The 20,548-nt window shown below is 36.8% G+C and overlaps 1 protein-coding gene across 3 annotated transcripts in view; it reads left to right on the top strand.

Moving 5' to 3' along the window:
* Nucleotides 1-20,548, top strand: part of LOC124096545 (cytochrome P450 2C18) — a 154,110-nt gene that overhangs the window by 38,423 nt on the left and 95,139 nt on the right. Inside the window, exons 8-9 of one of the 3 annotated variants that reach the window (XM_046450492.2) lie at nt 496-637; nt 2,503-4,719. The exons of 1 other annotated variant lie outside the window; for it this stretch is intronic. In XM_046450492.2, the coding sequence (XP_046306448.1) occupies nt 496-637; nt 2,503-2,684 (324 nt within the window). In that variant the 3' untranslated portion in view covers nt 2,685-4,719. Of the gene's footprint in view, nt 1-495; nt 638-2,502; nt 4,720-20,548 lie in introns of those variants that run through there. One more of the 3 variants, XM_046450495.2, reaches the window with a different exon arrangement.

Below are 20,548 nucleotides of genomic sequence, written 5' to 3'. Positions count from 1 at the left end.
AGGATTTATGTGAAAAAAGGACACCCCCACATTTCTAAGGAGAACCAAACATTGTGACCATGTCAAACATTCAGTTGTTTTTTGCCATACTTTTTATTATCTCAGAATTATCTTAGAAACAACATCCTGGATATTTCAAGAGCCAAAAGTGACCTATTTTAAAGCAGAATCTTACACAATATGTGTGAAAACTAAAGTGATAAAATAGAGTATTGAGTAGGAGCAGACAACAGCATCCAAGTTTGATGATAAGGAGAACAAAAGGTTTGGTGCTCAAGTACTCCCTACTTCAAATGCCATTGGGGACAATTTAGCAAAGTCATAGGCACTGTCCTTAAACTCATGCATTTTATTACTTGATGCCAACTAGAAATATCAGTGGTCTTCTTTGGACAAGGGTTTCTTATCATAACATTTGGATTAATTAAAGTCTAACATTTCCTCTAGCTCAACGACTTCTTTAAAACTTGGTTTATCCGTGTCTGTTTATTGCAGGGCACAACCATAATAACATCACTGACATCTGTGCTGCATGACAACAAAGAATTCCCCAACCCAGAGAAGTTTGACCCTGGCCATTTCCTGGATGAGAGAGGCAAATTCAAGAAGAGTGACTACTTCATACCTTTCTCAACAGGTAATAGAAATGTATTTGCACTGGTGCTTCAAGGGGAAAAAACACTTTCATGGGATCAGTTAAACTCATGCAATGCTTATTTTGAGGGCTGGGAGAAATGTTCTTTGATCAGGAATACAACTCCTAGTGCCATGCACTGTGCAAGATCAAGCTACAACATCATTACTGGGTTGGACTACTGGGGCTTTGGGAAAATTGACTAGATCTTCCAAAGTAAGAAAGCTACAATGAGGGTAGATTGAATCATGCCTCAAAATACAACACTGCACTCCAAGGACTCTTCTTAGAAGATTAAATTCATCTCCACTATCCTCATTTGCCCTGTAAAAAGTACCTAACTCCACAACTTTGGTGAGTATATTTCATGTGGTGCCTATCATTTTTCCCCTGAGCTCTGGGTATGATAAGTATCCACAGCATGCCATGGGCCACCAAAAGGGTCCCACACTCCAGTTAGCCAAGCATATGAATAAATATATTATTGTAATACAATATGACTAATCTTGTGGGAGAGAGCAAAAAAGGATTGGTTGTTCATGATGGCAGAGGGAGAAAATGCCTCTTTCCTGTTTACTCATAGCACACAGTGAGGCATAAAATAGATTGAGTGACATTCAAATAAAAGAAAGGACATTAGAGCTGCCTTGTAAGAGGCAAAGAAAATAGACTGAAGAGAGACACAGCATTTTCAGGGAGACAATGAATCATAGTACTAGGATATTTGCTCTTGAAGAAGGATGCCAGAATTTTGTGACTGGTAAATGAGGGTCAGCAAACCTTGGGATTATTATTCTATAATCTATGTCAATTTTCCCAAAGCCCCTAGTCCAATCCAGTAATGATGTTGTAGCCTGATTTTACACAGTGCATGAACACTGCGAGTTTCATTCCTGATCATGTGCAGATTATTCTTTAAGCACATCAGAGCCACTTGATCTCCCTGCATCTAGTTCCTCCTTTGGATATGGTGCCTTTCACACCTTATGAGTGTACTACTGAGTTTCTGGCATATCATTGCCTAAATTCATTCTTTGGCTCTTCATCTTGCTTTTAGGTCTGGCAGTGTAGATATGAATATGACAAAGATTGAGCCCTGCCTTAATGGAACTCTTATTTCAGAATGCTAGAAAAATAGAAAGTAATGATTCAAATAATCTAGGCTTCATTGCTGAGTAAAGCCAAAGAAGATGAGAATCTACAACCTGGAGGAATCACAAAAAGTGCAAAAGAAAAAGAGCAGTTGATCTAGGATCTGAGAGATGTATGAAGTGCATCCTAGTCAAAAAGGAACAGCATGAGATATAGCATGAAATTGCATTGTATGTTTAAGGCTGATAAGAATATTCAGATGAGATGAAAGGGAGGAAAGACCATGGAACATCAGAGTGAAACAGGGAACATAATCAGCTTGTGTTTCTGGGAAAAGATTGATAGAAGCACGAACTGTCAAAAGTGCAGTTTTAATGTCCACATGGTTAATAAAGTTCTTGCCATAGAGCTGATGCTCAATAAATATTGACTGAATGAAGAGTGATGATAAATTATTTGGTGGATAACAGATGTGTTCATTCTTCTGTCTAATCAGCCATTCTTTATACTTAGTCTTTTTAATTTTTTATTTGTAAATGGACACAATAACTTTATTTTATTAATATATTTTGTGTGGTGCTGAGGATCAAACTGTGCTTCACATGTGCTAGGCAAATGCTCAACCACTCCACTACAGTCCCAGCCCCATATTTACTCTTTTTCCATCCATCCATCCATCCATCCATCCATCCAATAATGACTCTGAATTTTTCTTGTGCCAGTCAAAAATATACTGTTCAAGGTGTATTAACCCTTTCTATCTTGGTTATTTTCAGGAAAACGGATTTGTGCAGGAGAAGGTCTGGCCCGCATGGAACTGTTTTTAATCCTGACCACCATTTTACAGAACTTTCACCTGAAATCTGTGGTTGACCCAAAAGATATTGATACCACCCCAGTTTTCAATGGATTTGTCTCTGTTCCACCTGCATACCAAATCTGCTTCATTCCTGTCTGATGAAGAACAATCTGGCTGCTGCTCTGCTCTCATCTGGAATCTTCTCTTTGGGGCATGCTCCATCTCCTTCTCTGTCAGGCAGGTCTTCTCTGACCTGCTTCTCACCATTCTATTTCTTTGAAATCCAGTGACTATCCAACACCCGTTGGAGAGAGTTTCCTCAGTTGTCACAAGGGCATGCTTCCTATTCACTTACTTATTGTAAGACTTAAATGAGCCGCTCTGTATTTTAATAATCTTGTGTATTATTACTGTGATATATCACTATTAAACCAAGGGAAACCTTTGGGAAATTATGTAAAGTAAAATAAGTCAGGCATAGGAAGATAAAGGCACATGGTTTCACTTTTGTGTGTAATATAAAGAAGTCAAACTCTTAGAGTAGTGATAAGTAATGGTTACCACAACTTGGGAAGGGGTGACAGTGTGAATGGATGTGTAAGGAGGAGAAGTTAGTTAAAGGTGCAATGTTTTAGGCAGAGAGGAGGAATGAGTTCTAATGATCTAGTGCAGAACATGGTGACTATGTTCACAATAACGTTGCATACTTCAAAATTCCTAAAGGGGAGATATTAAATATTCTGCCCACAAATAAAGGACAAGTAGTTGAGATGATGATCATGTTAATAATCCTGATTTAATTATGCCACCAGGTATGCATGTATCACAGTTTCACAATATACCTCGATAGTGCAAGTGATCAGTACTTGTCAACAAAAAAAATATTGAACTAGATTAAAAATTAAAAGTGCAATCAAAAACTACATTGTATCAATTTTTAACACTCTTGATTGGCAAAAGAAAATATATTAATCAGGTATTGACAGAAGGAACAAGAGGTAGCCTTATATCTGATAATTATTAATGATGCTACTCTTAGTATCTTACCAAAATTTATAATTTTCCCTTCACCACCACCTTCCCCATCATTCAACTTCTATTTCCCCTACCCTGCTTTTTCCATTTGCTCTTTTTTTAAATTACTCTTTTTCATAAACATATGAGATAAATAGTATTTGTGTTAGGCACCATTACTGCCTTAATAAATTACCACAAATATAATGAGTGAGAAACATGGATTAACTATCTTATAGTTCTGAGGTTCAAAGATCCAATGCCATCTCCTCTGGGCTAAGATGATTCTGTCAGCTGAGATGGTTCCCTTTGAAGGTGCTAGGGGAGATCCATTAACCTATTTGTTTTCCTCCTGTACATTCTGCCAGCATCCCTTGGCTTCTGAGTCCTTTGTCACATCAATTGAACATCAGTCATCATATCTGCTCTCTCCTTATATCCTCTCATTTTTGTTTTATACAAACCTTGTTGAACCTAGGTGTGGTGGTACACTCCTGTGATCCTATTGGCTTGGGAGTCTGATGGGGAATGATTGCAAGTTCACAGCCAGCCTCAGAAATTTAGAGAGTACCCAAGCATCTTAGAGACATCCTGTATCAGATAATACATAAAAAGTGCTAGGGATGTGGTTCAGTGGTTAAGCACATTTGAGTTAAATCTCTGGTAACTAACCCCCTGCAACAAACAAAAACCTTGATGATTGCATTAGACACACCTACATAATACAGTAGAATCTATCCATGTCATGATCCTTGACATAATCATACCTACAATGTCCCTTTTATCATGTAAAGTAAGAAATTCATTGGTTCACAGGTTTCAAGGATTAAGATGTAGATGTTTTGTGAGGTTATAATAAAGCCTAAGATATCATATTATATCCTACAACTATGAAGATAATTCAGACAAGGCTTTCTTAAGTATCTTGTTCTGGTTCACACATCAGAACAAGGAGGTGAATCCCAGGACTATCTGGCTTTAAAATAAAGTTTTCTAATCAGTTGATTTTAATTCTTATTGGACTCAGCATCTTTTAGTTTTGTTGTCTTTATTGGCAGGTAATTGATATACAGTTAATATTTGTTAATATTTAATGGAAAGGTACTTTAAAAATAAAAAGTGCAGGGGCTGGGGATGTGGCTCAAGCGGTAATGTGTTCACCTGGCATGCGCAGGGCGCTGAGCTCGATCCTCAGCACCACATTAAAAAATAAAAATAAAAAAATAACGATGTTGTATCTGCCAAAAACTAAAAAAAATAAATATTAAAATATTCTCTCTCTCTCTCTCAAAAATAAAAATAAATAAAAAGTGCAAAGAAATTTTCATATTTCAAAGAAAAAAAAACAAAACCCAATTTCACACCAAGGATCAAGATTCAGGAAAGATTGCAATTTCTCAAAAACATCACAGTATACTAGAATTTTTTAGAGATAGGCCTTAGTGATTTTTTTAAGGTATTGGAGATTGTTGGGATTACAGGCATGCAGCACTACACCCAGCTGTCTTGAGGATTCTAAGAGAAACTATTTAAAATATAGACAACCTAAGTTCAGCCAATTTTCAACTAATTAATAAAGATATATCAGTAAATTGAATTTCTGTATTAGGGGTCTTCAGAGAAAGAGAGAGAATCAAATGATAGTTATAGATAGATTGATGGTAAATAGATGACAAGGAGTTTATTACAGGAATTGGTTCATATGGTTGTGGGTACTGAATAGTACCATGATAGGTGATATACAGCCTGGAGAACAAGTCTAAGGGCATGAGAATTGGCAGAGTAATGCTCTTGAAAACACCCCAAAATTATGCTATTGAATATCACTTAATCTAGTCAAGTGGATATCTAAAATTAACCATTGTATTTCTCATGCACTTTTTGAGAGGGGGAGGGATATTCTTCCAAATGAGAGCAAAAGAAAACAAAAGACAAGACGGATGCAAAAACAGAAGGTCCAAGAAGATGGTCAAAGGGAAAATCTCAGAGGATGTTTTAAAAGTTGGTCCTAAGAGAAGAAATGGGCTCAGGGGTTCCAGAACAATAAGAGAAAAAGTAAAAAATAAAAGAGAGAGAGAGATGGAGTTAAAAGACTGGAAGTTGCTAACCCCTTCCTCTTTTTGTGTTGCTCACTGATCTGTCAGTTGGAGTGGCCTAAAACTGAAGCTGGTTGAGGTAGCTCTCAGCTTCCCTTCTCACCAGTACAAGGTAGGATGGAATGGGAAGTACTGTAGACTGAAGTTTTTCTGGGCAGACAAGATTGAGGCATTCCAGGGGGGAACTGCTGCAGAGTTTTATGAGGAGGAATCCAGCAGTTGGGGCTTAAGTCTAATAAGGCCTCAGGGGTTTTGTTGGGTGGTATCTGCTCTGGAGAGTTTCAACCAACACACCCTGAGGACGGGCAAATGCTGAGATCTACTGGGAGTCTGGATGTCAGGGGGCTCCCAATAATTCTACTCACACAGCAGAGGAGCCAGTCCACACACTCTGCTACCCACAAACGCGAACTTGTCAGGGTTAGTCCCTGAGTGTATGCACCCTCCTGTTCAGTGTTCCATCTCTCTCCAGCTGGTCATGTGAGCTGCCGGATTCAAAGGGAAGATAAGTTAGATTTGCCTTTATTTTTCTGACTTAAATCCCCTTGGGCAAATCCTTATGAGTGTTTCACTCATGCTCTGCTAGGTACACTCTAGCCCACACATAGGCACTTGTGGTAGTTGTATGGCAATGTTTGCCATGATCATCCAGGCTCCTGCAGCAGGGTGCTGCAGTATGGCCTCTTCAGGGCGACTCCCAGCCTCAGCTTTCCATGGCCAGTTAAGAAATACAGACAGCTTTTCAAACACCCGTTCGCTGTGTAGATTCTGGAACAACAAAGTTTAGTCAACTTTTCTGATCCCCAGGATTTTCCAAGCCAATTTGCACTGTGATTCTTTCTGTAATCCTTCTCCTTTGTGGTGATCTCTGCTGCTGCAGTATAATGTGACTCAGCTCCAAAGTACTCTTTGTAATTTGAAGTTCTATGCACCTAAACTCATAAGTCTCTAAGACACTCTTGACCAATATTGAATTTTAGTTAAATTCCTCTGTTATGATTTAGATAATAGATGTGCCCCCAGATGTGTGACACATTGCAAGAGGTTTTAGAGGTGTAAAGATTGGGTAATGAAAGTCTTAACTCAATCAGTGCATTCATACCATGATAAGGATCAACTGGGTGATAACTGTAGGCAGGTAGGGTGTGACTGGAGGAGGTGGGCCCTGAGGGTGAGGCTTTAGGGTGTATATTTTGTCCATATTCAGGAGAGTCTCAGTGTCTTTCTCTCTCTCTCTCTCTCTCTCTCTCTCTCTCTCTCTCTCTCTCTCTCTCTCTCTCTCTCTCCCTCTTTCCTGGTGTCCTTTCCTGACTTGTTTTCCTCTTCCACACTCCTACCGTAGGCCCTTAGAAATGGAGTTGGCCATTTATGGATTGAGACTTCTGAAACCATAAGCTTGCAAACAAACTTTTCTTCCTATAAAATTATTCTTGTCAGGTCTTTTGGTCACAGTAGTGGAAAAGCTGACTAAAACACCCTCATTCACACACCTTGCTGAGAAAGAGTACTCCCCGACCCCTTCCTCTGCTTGAGTCCTGAGAACAAGTGGAAATGCAGCCTTCCTCTAATCCACCATCTTGAATTTGGGCTGATTTTTATATTTATGTATTTCAATTAAAATGCAATGAAAATAAATAATTTTCCTATGTATTGAAGGCCCTAACAAGGCTTAACATTTTTAATAAAGATTAATTTAGAAATAATCACATTTTTATTATCAGTCTTCATTATACCCTGCATATCCAAACTAGAATCTCATAATTTTTCCCTTTATTTATAAAGGATGGTGATAACTCTAAGATTTTTCCTTCTGAGAACATATTGGCCTTTTTACTTTTTTATTTATAGTTTTAAAATATAAAAACAAATTATTCTCACACTATTCTAGAGTCCAGGAGTCTGAAATACACTTTACTTGGCCAAAATCCAGATGTGGGAAGTGTTGTACTCTCTCCTATGGAGAATCTATTCTTTTCCTCTCCTTTTTTTCTGGTGATTGATAGAACTCTTTGGCTTGTGGTTACATCACTCCAATTCTACCTTTATCTTCATTTACATTTTATTCTCCCATGCATGTGTCAAATAAGTTCTCTCTCTCCTTCTCTCTCTCTCTCTCTCTCTCTCTCTCTCTCTCACACACACACACACACACACACACACACATACAAACCATATATTATTTGCTGTGGTAAATATGCATAACATGTAAATTGAGTGACATGTATTTTTGCATTTTTGTGCAACTAGCACCAACAATCATCTCCAGAGATTTTTTTAACCTCCTAAACTAAAAGTCTATTCCAATTAAATAACATCTCCTATTTCATTTTTCCCTGAAAACTACCATTTTACTTTCAGTCCATGAATTTGACTACCCCAGGTAGCTCACAAAAAAATGATCTTATTGGTCAGGTTGTGTTCAAGCTTCAACCATTTGGTAAAATGTGTCATTATTACTTAAGGTTGGGAAATATTCTATTGACTGTATTGGCCACATTTTGTGTATCCATTCCTCCATTGATGCATATTTTGGAGTTTTCTTATCTTCAGTTATTTTGTGTAAACATGGATGCACAAATATCTATCTATTCCAGTGCATGCTTTCAATTGTTTTAGGTAAATACCCTTAAATGGAGTTCTAGATCATATGGTAAGTTCTGCTTAATTTTTTATTTTTTGATCCACGGTATACAGAGACCTGAAGTTGGACCAAGGTGAAAACTTAGGACCTTTTTAGATCTATCCTGAAAATTCATGGTGTTCTAATGCCCCAGGAGTATGTCAGACATACTTGATGTCATTTATGAACAGCTCTGTTACGGTTTGTATGTGAGGTGTCCCCCAATAGCTCATGTGTGGGTCAATGCAAGTAGGTTTAAAGGAAAAAAATGTTTAAGTTATAATAGTTGTAACTAGTGAATTAATCACTTGTTTGATTAACTTAGTTGTAACTGAAGGCAGGTAGCTATGGCTGGAGGAGATAGGGCATTGGGGTTTGCCTTTGGGGTATATATTTGCATCTGGCAAGTGGAGATTTCTCTTTGCTTCCTGATAATCATGTGAGCTGCTTCCCTCCACTGTACTCTTCTGCCATGATGTTCAACTTTTCATTGAGACTCAAGGAATGGACTGGTTGTCTATTGATTGATACCTCTGAAATAATGAGCCTTCAAATAAAATTTTCCACCTCTAACTTTACTCTTGTCAGTTCTTTGAGTCACAGAAGTGAAAATGCTGACTAAAACAAGTTCATTCATCATCTTTTTCTTTTAAGCTTCTTAGTTAACCTATTAATTTCTTCAACTGTTATTCATGATTTCAGTCATCCACAATGCTCAAAAATTGCCTCTAACTGTCTTCCACATATGGCTTTGGTACTAGGAAAGCTCAAAGTCCTGGCAATATACAAATAGCTCTACATGTGTGATCTTCCAGAGATCCACAAGATGAGTCAAAGTACGACAAGGTTCTGGAACAGAGCTTTGAGGGAGCTCCAACTCCATGCTGCTGCCTCCAGTGTCAGACCTCTGCTTTCACCGTGGGCTGTCTCTTTCCAGTGCTCCACTTCAATGCTGTGGAGATGTAGGGAGGGAACAAGACAACAAGAGAACAAGATAATATCACTATTCTCACTAAGATATATGCACTTTTGTTAAATAAACACTTGAAATATTTCTGAAAACGTTGGCTAATTTCCAGAAGTCCGAAAAAAAGTTCAATTCATTGTGCTCTCATTGTTTCATGTTGAACGGAATTTTCAAGAGTCTTTATCATTTTTTTACTGACATCCTCCAGTATACTATTAAATAGAAGTAATAGAGTGGATAACCTTATTTATCTCAATTTTATGGGGAAAGAGTTCAATATTTCACCGTTAATAAAAATATATTTTGTAAGACTGTGAAATTATCCTCTTTTAGAATATGGAGATCCCTCTTTTTCTTAGTTTATTGAAAGTATTTAATATAACTAGGTTTTGAATATTACCTAAAGGTTGTTTTTGACATTTATTGAGGTGGTCACATGTTTGTCAGATGTTCTTCAATTATTGCTACACATTGTACTTTAAATTAGTGTAATGATAATCTGAGGTTCAGGATGACTTTACCTATCTCCAGCCAGAAGTATGTGTTCAGGAAGCATGTTTAAGGGTAGATCAATGTAATTAGTGAATATAATTATTCAATCCAGGACTCTGGCCTTAAGGCTTGTCTTCAACTTCATGCCTATCTGTATCTTTGGATATAGAATTTCATGGTGACCTTTAGGCATCAACTGAGACCAAGGTATTGTTTTTCCTATTTGATAGGCTCTCAACTCCATATTTTTATTGTATTGCTCAGAATCTGACAAAAAAATGCTTTTTCAATTCTAAATCTCCTAAATGAAATGGTCAGTCTTTCAGCCTCTTACCTCCTGATTTTAAATCCACAATCATTTCAAATCTCATAAAATATCAGGCTTTCCAATGTGAATTTCCCAATCACTCTGTTTTCTTATTCCCACATTTGATATTGTTTCATGATCATAAATAAATATTCATTTGTGTGTGTATGTGTGTGTGTGTGTGTGTGTGAGAGAGAGAGAGAGAGAGAGAGAGAGAGAGAGAGGATCACTGAAAGAGCAAGACATGGAAGTACACAATCAGTAACATAGATTAGACACCTTTTTCCAAAAATTTGTGATTATTTTAATGAAATACTCTTTGCAGATAATAGGATTTTTTACTTGAGAAATCCATGAAAGTCAACCCATGGATTTACCAAAGAATTTTAATCCTCAGTATTTACAAAGGCTTGGACAAACTGTCCTTAGTTATACTGACAGTAAAAAAGTAAACATTTATGTAGTATTTAATGTGTTATGTTTCATTGTCTCTGAAAATAAAAGCTCATATACACTATAGTGCATCCATTCTATATCTAGAAAAACATCCGAAGAAGTCCATAAGTAAAAATATATATGCATATATATATATATATATATATATATATATATATATATATATATATTTAACTCAGTTTTCTTTTTTTAGTTGTAGTTGGACACAATACCTTTATTTTATTTATTTATATGTGGTGCTGAAGATCAAACCCAGGGCCTCATACATGTTATGTGAGTATTCTACCACTGAGCCACAACCCCAGCCCTGCACATAATCTTTTTATATTAACAATTCAAAAATAATCTAAATATCATCAAAGAGGTATATACATATATTAAAAAAAAAAGAAAATATTTTTGGCAATTATGAAATAGCCAAATCCACGGCACGACCAGCACGCTGGCTTCATACAAGAGGTTTGAAGCATAGAACTTAACTAGTGAGATCAAAATAAACACACAAAACTCAATTTACCTTTTTCTTTGACTAGGTCTGAGATGGCACTCCCTCAGGCTCCTGCCTGGAGCCACCCTATGGGGCAGCGAGGTTGCACAAAAGACTATCAGGAGAGAGAGAGAGAGCACGCCAGGGTGTGGCCTTTTATTGGGGAACAAGAAATTCAGGGGAAAATTCCATCCAATGAAGGTCGAGGGGGATAGCATTCCAAGGTCAGTGATTGGTCTCAGGGTCAATGGTCAGTCACACCCCCACAGGGATGGGCTCTTGCACCTAGAGAGGGTGGGGATTAGTTCCGACACAGTTTAGCCAGAACGCCTCACACCCAATCAGGTAGGTGCCCAATCACGTGCGAGAATGGCTTCCCAAAGCCAAACAATGGGGCATTATACATTACATTAATTTATACTACTTGAAAAAATATCTATGACATGTTATTATACAAATGTCACTTTCAAATCACAGATGTTTTGTATACACACACATATGTATTTATTCCTGTTTGTCTGTGTTCAAATATCACCATATGTATATTTTCTCCTCTTCTCTGACTTGTCTTAGATTTATTTGTCTCTCTGTGTGGGGGGGAGCAGTCTAACCAGTAGAGGTATAAAGAAAGGGTATATTTGGACAAACTGGAAATTCAGATTGTATCTCATGCTATTCCCTCTAGCTGGAATGATATTTCCATGTTTTTTCCCTGTATGCATACACATATACACACACCTACATATAAATACATAAATGTATGTCACATTCATAATTATATTCTAATAACCATTGGAAAAGACAAAAAGTACACATGACTCTCAATTGATTATTTCCCAAGAAATTTACATATGAGTTTGTAGTGGCATACCTCCTCCACAGAAAATCTTAATTAATCTTCTCTAGAGACCCTCACTGTAAGTGTTCTTAGACTATCAGCAAGAATTTCTGCAACAGGGGCTGGGGATGTGGCTCAAGCGGTAGCATGCTTGCCTGGCATGCATGCGGCCTGGGTTCGATCCTCACCACCACATACAAACAAAGATGTTGTGTCCACTGAAAACTAAGAAAAATAAATATTAAAAAAGTTCTCTCTCTCTCTGTCTCTCTCTCTCTTAAAAAAAAAAAGAATTTCTGCAACAGAGTTTTCAGGCAGAAGGAGAGAGGGTATGCTTATGCTTGCAGCACCAGATTGCTATAATAAAGTAACCGAAGGCTTTCACAGAGGCATTTTCATTATTTCAAAGAAAAATAATCAGGTTCTGAGGAGCTAACAGAGAAATATCTATATCTAGGCCTGGGTTCCACTGTTCTGCAAAAAGCTGCTTTTGTGCAGACTTCTACATATTGTGAGCCTCTGAGTTCCTCCCCCAACACACTGGGTATAAAGTTCTGAACCTCTCTGAACTTGGGGTTCAGAGGGATGATTTGATAGAGGCAAAATGCCCCCCTTTTGAACCTGGCTGCGGACAATAAATCTGCTTCCTGCTCTTCTTCCATGTCTGGCCTCATCTGGCCTACTTCAAGTTGGGCAAATTTCACATTTTTTTTAATAATTGTAAAGCCATAGAATAATCTCTGATTGTTAATTTTGACTAAAACAAAATATTAAATTTATAAGGTGCTTTTTGTTTGGTAGGCACTACAGGTTATATGTGGTTTATGACCTTAGGACTGTGTTACAAGAAGAATTTTATTGGATATACAATAGTAAGATTTCTTCCATGCAGACAAATTTGAACTGGATCTCAAACTGTGGGCAAAATTAATAGACAAAGAGCTCATGTTTGGTATTCTTGCCATTAAAGGGTGCAGAATGATTGACATACTAGTCAGGAAAAAAAATCCAGCAACAATGATGATAACAACAAAAAGCACTTGTTCAGATGACTGCAGGGTCTCCTTCAGAAAACTGGTAATCTTTCTTCAGACTGGCATGAAACAGAGCTCATAGAAGGGTGGTATAGAGCCTAGCCCAACTGCAGGTGGGGTGGTGTCAGTGTCTTTTGGATCAACCAGAGATTTCGAGGTAAAATACTGTAATATGTTGATCAGGATTAAATACAACTCTATGCAGGACTACACAATCTCTCCCGCACAGTCTCTGTTTACAAAAAAAAAAAAAATGACAGATGAATTCATTATACATTTAATTCTATTTCTGAGTTATCACATGGGAAGTATTAAAGAAAGGTGGAGTGGATGAATATATTAATAAATGGCTGATTAACCCATGGCATGTATTCATGTGTAAATCTAACTTCCTTCCTCCCTTCCTTCCTTATGTCTACCTTTTTCCTGAAAACTGACTTTTAGGGACTACATTAAGCAAGGAGCAGATCCTTTGAAATCAAGAGAACTGGGTCTTAAGAAGTTTAGAGTAATTATTCTTTCAGTCTCACTTCTTGGGCCACAGCAGTGCAGCAGTGACTGTATTCATCTACCAATACACACCTTTGCATTTTAGGCGTCCACTGTATCTTGGATAAATGTTTATTTGGTTTCCAATGACACCCACTGTCCCTTGCACCTTTCAACCGGGGATGGTAAATCTTCTTGTTGATGCTAGTCCCTAATCCTTTACTACACTTTTCCACTTTCCTTGTCCTGTGTACACCTCTGAAAAACAGCCTCCTCATTAAAATATTCATTTAACATTTTTGAGTGTGTGCCACCTGTTTCTTTCAAAGACCCTTACAAATTAAGAGAAAACACTTAAATATTATTTCCTGAATAAAATTTTTTCCTTACCCTCTAACTGCTCATCCCCTACCTCAGAAAGACCAGGCAGGAGCTCCTGCCACTGGGCTCTCACAGCAGCCTCTAGCATAGCATTGGTCACACTGCAGTTTCATTGCCTGTTAATTCATCTTCCTCTCACTTAGGAGGAAGATCTGTTTCTTAGTCACATTTGCATCCCTGGATCTCAGTGTGGAATTGCTACATATAAAATGCTCACTGATGCTATTGATTGAACTGGCTTTTCAGGGAAATGAGAAGATTCTTGGTAGAATTGGACTTCTAGTTGCTCCTGGGAATCTTTTCAGGGTCAGGAAGCAGAATCGGTGGGTAGATCGTCCAAACCAGTGAGAAAAAAAAACCTAACAATCTGGACATTGGGAGTAGTGCCTCTGGCCTCAGAGAAATGGCCATGTGTACAGCCCAGAGTAGCCTCCACACAAAGCCCATCCTCATGTCACTTGTCTCCAGATGCACAGATGAAAACGGAGCTTGCTTGCCTGCAGAGAAAGCCATGAAGTAGTCACTCTTCTTAAAGTTGTCACTTTCATGCAGAAAGTGATCAGAATCAGACTTCTCTAGGCTGGGAAACTATCATCATGCAGGACAGACGTCATGAATGCTATTGGATCTGTTCCCTGATAGCAGGAGAAACAGATGAACTAGTTTATAAAGGAGTCATGGAACTTAAAAAGAATTAGACATCCCTCACCTAATCTCCTTGTTTTATAATAGAGGAGAGGGAGGCACACACAAAAAAAAGAGAATTTATTTGCTCCATGTCATATAACAAATTAACAGTGAAGCCAAATATGTCTTAAACCATGTAATGCCTGGTCCAGGACACTGTGCATTGCCTGCAAGGCCATCCTCACCAGGGTGTAGTCTGACAGCAGCACTTGCTGTACAGAATATCAAGGAAGCTCTATGAAGTGCATTGCTCTCGACAAACAAATTGCAGTATTGTCTCACAGAGCTGATGTCACTAAAAATACAGCTAATTTTCTTTATTATTTTTTATTTTTTAAAAATTTTTACTTATATTTTTTATAGACTCAAGTATGAGGATTTCTTCAAGCCTCAATTCCTTGAACAGCCATATTCTTGAAAAACCTTCAATTTCCTAGCAAGATGAGAAAGTGGTAAGTATATACTCCTATTGCTATGTTCCTTTAAAAACTGTAACATCATCTTTGTAGAGAGCATTTCCAATTTCTAGCTTTTTCAAAAATTTAGAGATACAATTTGCACATCCTCTTCCTTTTTAATATTGAGTGACCGTTCTCAATGTTCTTCTGTGAACTGGGTTTTCCTACATAATATTCTTCTCTTATGTTGTATTTTATTTTCATTTATCTCTGAATATTTTCTGGTTTTCCTAGTGATTTCTTTTTTTAACCTATTGGTTGTCCAGGAGTATGTCCTTTAACATCCACATTTCCTTCTGTTGTTGATTTTTATTTTCATTCCATTGTGATCAGAGAAGATACTTGGTAGGTATGACTTTAATATTTTAAAATCAATTGAGAATTATGCATGATCTACACATGGTTTATCCTGGAGAACATTCTTTGTGTATCTGAGTAGAATGTGGATTCTATAATTGTTAAGAATTAAGTGTCTTGTTATGATGTGTTTGTTAGCTATAGTTGATATCTGATGCTGTTTAAATCTTCCATATTCTTTTTGGTGTTTGTCCAGATGCTCTATTTCTTATTGAAAGTTGAGTGTTGGAAATGCCCCACTTCTATTTTACAACTATTTGTCTCTTGAATTATCAATGCTTGCTTTTTATAATTTCAGGATCTCTTGATTGTTACATATACACTTATAATGTATGTTGTACATAAATTCACCTCTTTTCTAATATAAAATATTCTCATTTCTAATATAAAATGTCTAATTTCATTTCAAACTTTGTTCTTTTTAGATATAGATGACAGTAGAGTGTATTTTGACATTATATATTCATAGAGTATAACTTATTCTAATTAGGATCCCATGCTTGTGGTTGGACAAGATGTGGAGTTACACCGGTCGTGTATTCATATATAAACACAGGAAAGTTATGTCTGATTCATTCATTCCACCTCTCTTCTATTTATTCCCCTTTCCCTAATCCTATGAACTTATATTCCCTGCCCCTCCCATCTTATGTATGTTAGAACCTGTATATCAGAAAGAACATTCAGCCTTTCAGAAAAATTTTTTATATTTATTTTTAGTTGTAGTTGGACACAATACCTTTATTTTATTTATTTTTTTTTATGTGGTGCAGAGAATCGAACCCAGGGCTCGCATGTGCTAGGTGAACACTCTACTGCTGAGCCACAACCCCATCCCCTAAGCAAATTTTTATTGATATCTATTGAGTGATACCAGTATACTATCCCCATATTTGGTTACTAATTGCATGGGAAATTATCCATTTTTTTGAGAGGAGAGAGAGAGAGAGAGAGAGAGAGAGAGAGAGAGAGAGAGAGAGAGATATCTGTATTTTTAATGGTTATTTTTTAGTTTTCGGTGGACACAACATCTTTATTTTATTTTTATGTGATGTTGAGGATCGAACCTAGTGCCCTACGCATGCCAGGTGAGCGTGCTACCACTTGAACCACATCCCCAGCCCAGATTATCCATTTTTTAACTTTCAATGTAACTGTGTTTGATATAAATGTGTCTCTTATAGATTGTACATTCCTTATATATCTGTATTTTTAACGGTGTTCTTAATACTTTTACAGTTCAAGAGCTGAATCATATTGACAATCCTTGTTCTACTATAATGCTATATACCCTATATACTTTTGGTTTCTCATTTCTTCTATTACTGACTTAAGTTTTATTGGATCATCATTGTTTACATTGAGATTTTTTATTCCCATTTGATTTTTAAGTTATAATTTTAGTAGTTACCATGGGGATTGCTGTTAGCATTCTAAATTTACAAATATCTAACTTAAAATGATTCTCAGTTAGCTTTCAATTGCATACAACTTATTCTGCTCTGATCCCAAAACATTCACCTTTGTCTTCTTTTGGTCACAAATTATATATGTTGTGTGTCCATAGCATATATTTATTATTATTGCTTTAAAATAATATAGAAACAAAAGGAGAGTTAAATACAAAACTAGAATTCTATTGATATTTATATTTTTGTAGAATTAATACTTCATAAGAATTATTTCTTAAATTTGCAGAAATTTATTTTCAGATATCCTTTTTCCTTTTCTTTCTCATTTTAGTGGTTCTCTTTATTTATACAAGAGTAGAACATATTTTAATATAATTATATAAGCATAAAGTGAATCTTATTCTAATCACACTCCTATTTTTGTGGATTACATGATGGTGGGATTTGCTCTGGTATATTTCTATATTACATAAGAAATAGAATGTTGAGTTGTTTTGGCCCTTCTTGTATGATGGATGTACTCTGAAGAATTTCCTTATCTTTTGGTATATGTTGAAATGTCTTAATTTCCCACATATTGTGAAAGGATAGTGTTGTCAGGCAGAAAATTCTTCATTGACAAATTTCCTATCAGCACTTTAAATCCATAATGCCACAGATCAATGGCTTCCATCATTTCTGAGGAAAAGCCAACTGTTACTTTTATGAAAGATACTTTATGTGATGCATCACTTCTGTCTTTCTTCTTTCAACAGTCTCTGTCTATGGTTTTGAATTTTGTTTAAAATATGCCTTGATATGAGTCTCTTAGTTTTATCCCACTTGGAGTTTAGTTTCCAGCATGGGTAGAGTCATGACTTTCCTTAAATGTTAAAATTTTCAGCCTTTATTTCTTCAGAGATGATATGCCTCTGAAAGGAAAGCAAATGGAGACGGAAGCAAGGTGCAGAGGCAAAGCAAAGGCTCCTCATCCAAGCTGCCAGATTTATTTATATCAATAGGTTACATTAGGTCATTGGCATCATTAGTACATATTGTTCATTATCACAGGTTACAGAGTTAGCAACATTATGCAGCTTATTCCTTAGCTACATACCAAGATGCATTGTGCAAATTTAGGAGCTTTGTGTAGCTCTCATGAATGTTAATTGTAGGGTCTGGGATTGTGGCTCAGTGGTAGACCACTTGTGTAATAAATGTGAGGCACTGGGTTCAATCCTCAGCAACACATAAGAATAAATAAACAAAATAAAAGTTTGTGTACATATTACAACTAAAAGAAATTTAAAAAAAAGAATTGTGTGGGATAGATCTCATTCAGCGAGGAGGTCCACGGAAAAGGGTAGAGGACAGTGTTGCTGCGGAGTCCCTAATCAAGACCTTCAGAGACCAAGCAGGAAACAGATCTAATTTTATTGCACAGTTACCATGTATATATACTCAGATAGTAGCTAAGCAGATTACAGGTAGCCACCAATGCAATTTCTGCTAACTGTCCTTGCAGCGATCAATCAAGGAGTGGGCCATGGAGCAAGCTCAGGGACTGGAACACATGGCCTCACGCCTAGGGCTGTGCCTACGGGGTAAGTGGCCTGCCGCTCAGGTGCCTAGCATGAGGGAGTGGCCTGCCACTCAGATGCCCTTAACCTATTCCATATATGCAGTACTCCATGCACTTCGTCCTCACAAAAGAATATCCATTGCATAAGGTAACTGTTATGTAGACAAGTTTAGATGCAGTGAAACATTGTGGTTGTCTAAAAGAGAGTTCCTCTATTCCCAGGAGTGGAGTGTTGATCCTGTACATATATATAGGTTGATGCTGTACATATAATAGTTATCTTACTAGTTCCTGGGAGAAACTGCAGAATATTCCAACTGTGGATAACAAAACGCCTATTATTCCTTGGGAGTTTGCTCACGAGAAGAAATTCGCTGTCTTGTACATTTCCACAGCCAGAACCCTTATATGCCTCTTTTGTCTCTCTTCCCTTTCTGGGACTTCCATCAAGGATACCTGTCTTAATAGATGGAATTCCATAATCTTTTGTTCCTTTTTCTTTATGCTATTCATACTGAAATGTTTCTGTTGTTCAGTACTCATGTTTGCTATTTCTTTCTTCCATTCTTTGAAGTCTGCTGTTGAACTTCTATGTTAAATCTACTGTTGAATCTGTTGGATTTTTAGTTCTGGAATATCTATTGGTTTCCTTTTATAATTTCGTTTCCCCAAATTGAGGTTTTTGGCTTTTTCATACATTGATTTTCTGATTATTTCATAAACTTGTAAAAGATAAAAGATTTTATCAAGTAAGTTTGATGTCTGGTCTCCTCAGAGGTGATTTTTGTCAAATCCTCATTTTAGCTATTAAGGGATATTTATTTCTGATATTTTTACACTACACATTTTTTGCTATCATTGAGAACTAAATAGTTAAAATATTACAATCTGTTAATTCAAGAAATAAAATATTTTTTACCCTTCTAGCAGTACTATTATTATAATTTTCAAACACTGTATTTCTTGTCATCTGTGATCAACTAAATCTCCATCCCTTTATGTCTGTAGTCAGTGTCCTGAAAGAGATTTCCTTACATTCCAAGATCCAATAAGAAAATAAACTCATTTTGCTTTTTTGAATTCTTCATTTAATGCCTCTTGGGAAATTTCTTGTCCCCAAAATTATTAAACAATGAGTAATGTCTCTGTGCCAGTCCATTAGCAAGCAAAAGTCACAATTTTATCAGGGCATAGTGGCTCATACCTGTAATCTCAGTGACTCAGGAGAATGAGGTAGGATGATTGCAAGTTTGAGGGCAGCTAGGGAAGATTAGAAAGACCCTAAATTAAATTAAAATGTAAAAAGTGTTGGAGATACAGTTCAGTGGTAGAATGCCCTGGGTTCAATCCCCTGTACTGCAAAGGAAAAAGAAGTCACAACCTTGATGTGTGAAGGAAAAAATTGCCATTGCTTAGTTGGAGGCCATCAAGCTGCACAAAAACACAGTTCACTATTCCCCACTCTGCCTCCCATGTAGCTGGGTATGGGGAATGTTAGCCTCTCTGTGAGCTGCCTGATTACTGACATTCATCATCAGACACTTTCTTCATCAGGTATTTACCAGGAAGATGCACATACTTGCCCATACTCAAGAGTCCTAATATAATTTCTTCAGATTAATTACCCAAAGTCAATGGTTGATATGGTGGAGAGACAAATGCCTAAATATCTGGGTCTACCATTGTTGGGACATTACTCTAGTAATACCACCAAATGATATTAATATTTAAATTTCTGACATGGAATTCATTTCCACATAATTATATTTTTATTTATTTTTTTCAGCAAATTTGATTTAACCTAACTTAACTATGATAAACTACATGTCTGTAACTTCCCAATCTCCAACTTCACTTCAACAAATAAAAATATTAACCTTGGCTTATAAATGTACTCCCTGAAGTAATTTTAACTTGACTTAAATCTTCAGGATAACTCCTTGAGCTCAGAAAACTACCTGAGGTTGACATTACCATGGGAGAGGACTGACTCTCTCTAGTTAGTACACATGTTGAGAGGGTTCAGTTTTTGATAAGGGTGCTGATTTACAGTTGGCTAAATAGACCCTAGAGATCCGAGGTTATGAAAGCATTATTAATTTAATGTTAGCCAAGGAATCTATTTCAAAATAATACGTATATCTGTGTGTTTGTGTGTGTGTGTGTGTGTGAATTATCCCCTGTACTCAGTATTTAAAATAGCAGCCTTGTTGACAATACTGTGTCACATCTCCTTCTCAGTCCAAAACCTTGGCTTTCACATTGGAATCACTCCTACTCTTTCCTTTATCATATTTGTGCAGTTGATGCATCAACTACCTGTCTTCAAGTGACACTTTGAGTGACACTTCAGTTTGTATTTTCCTA

This window comes from Marmota monax, unplaced genomic scaffold (assembly GCF_021218885.2).
Source record: "Marmota monax isolate L192 unplaced genomic scaffold, Marmota_monax_Labrador192_F-V1.1 WCK01_AAM20220418_F8-fsc00004, whole genome shotgun sequence".
NCBI lineage: Eukaryota > Metazoa > Chordata > Mammalia > Rodentia > Sciuridae > Marmota > Marmota monax.
This window is presented reverse-complemented; position numbering and strand designations above follow the sequence as displayed.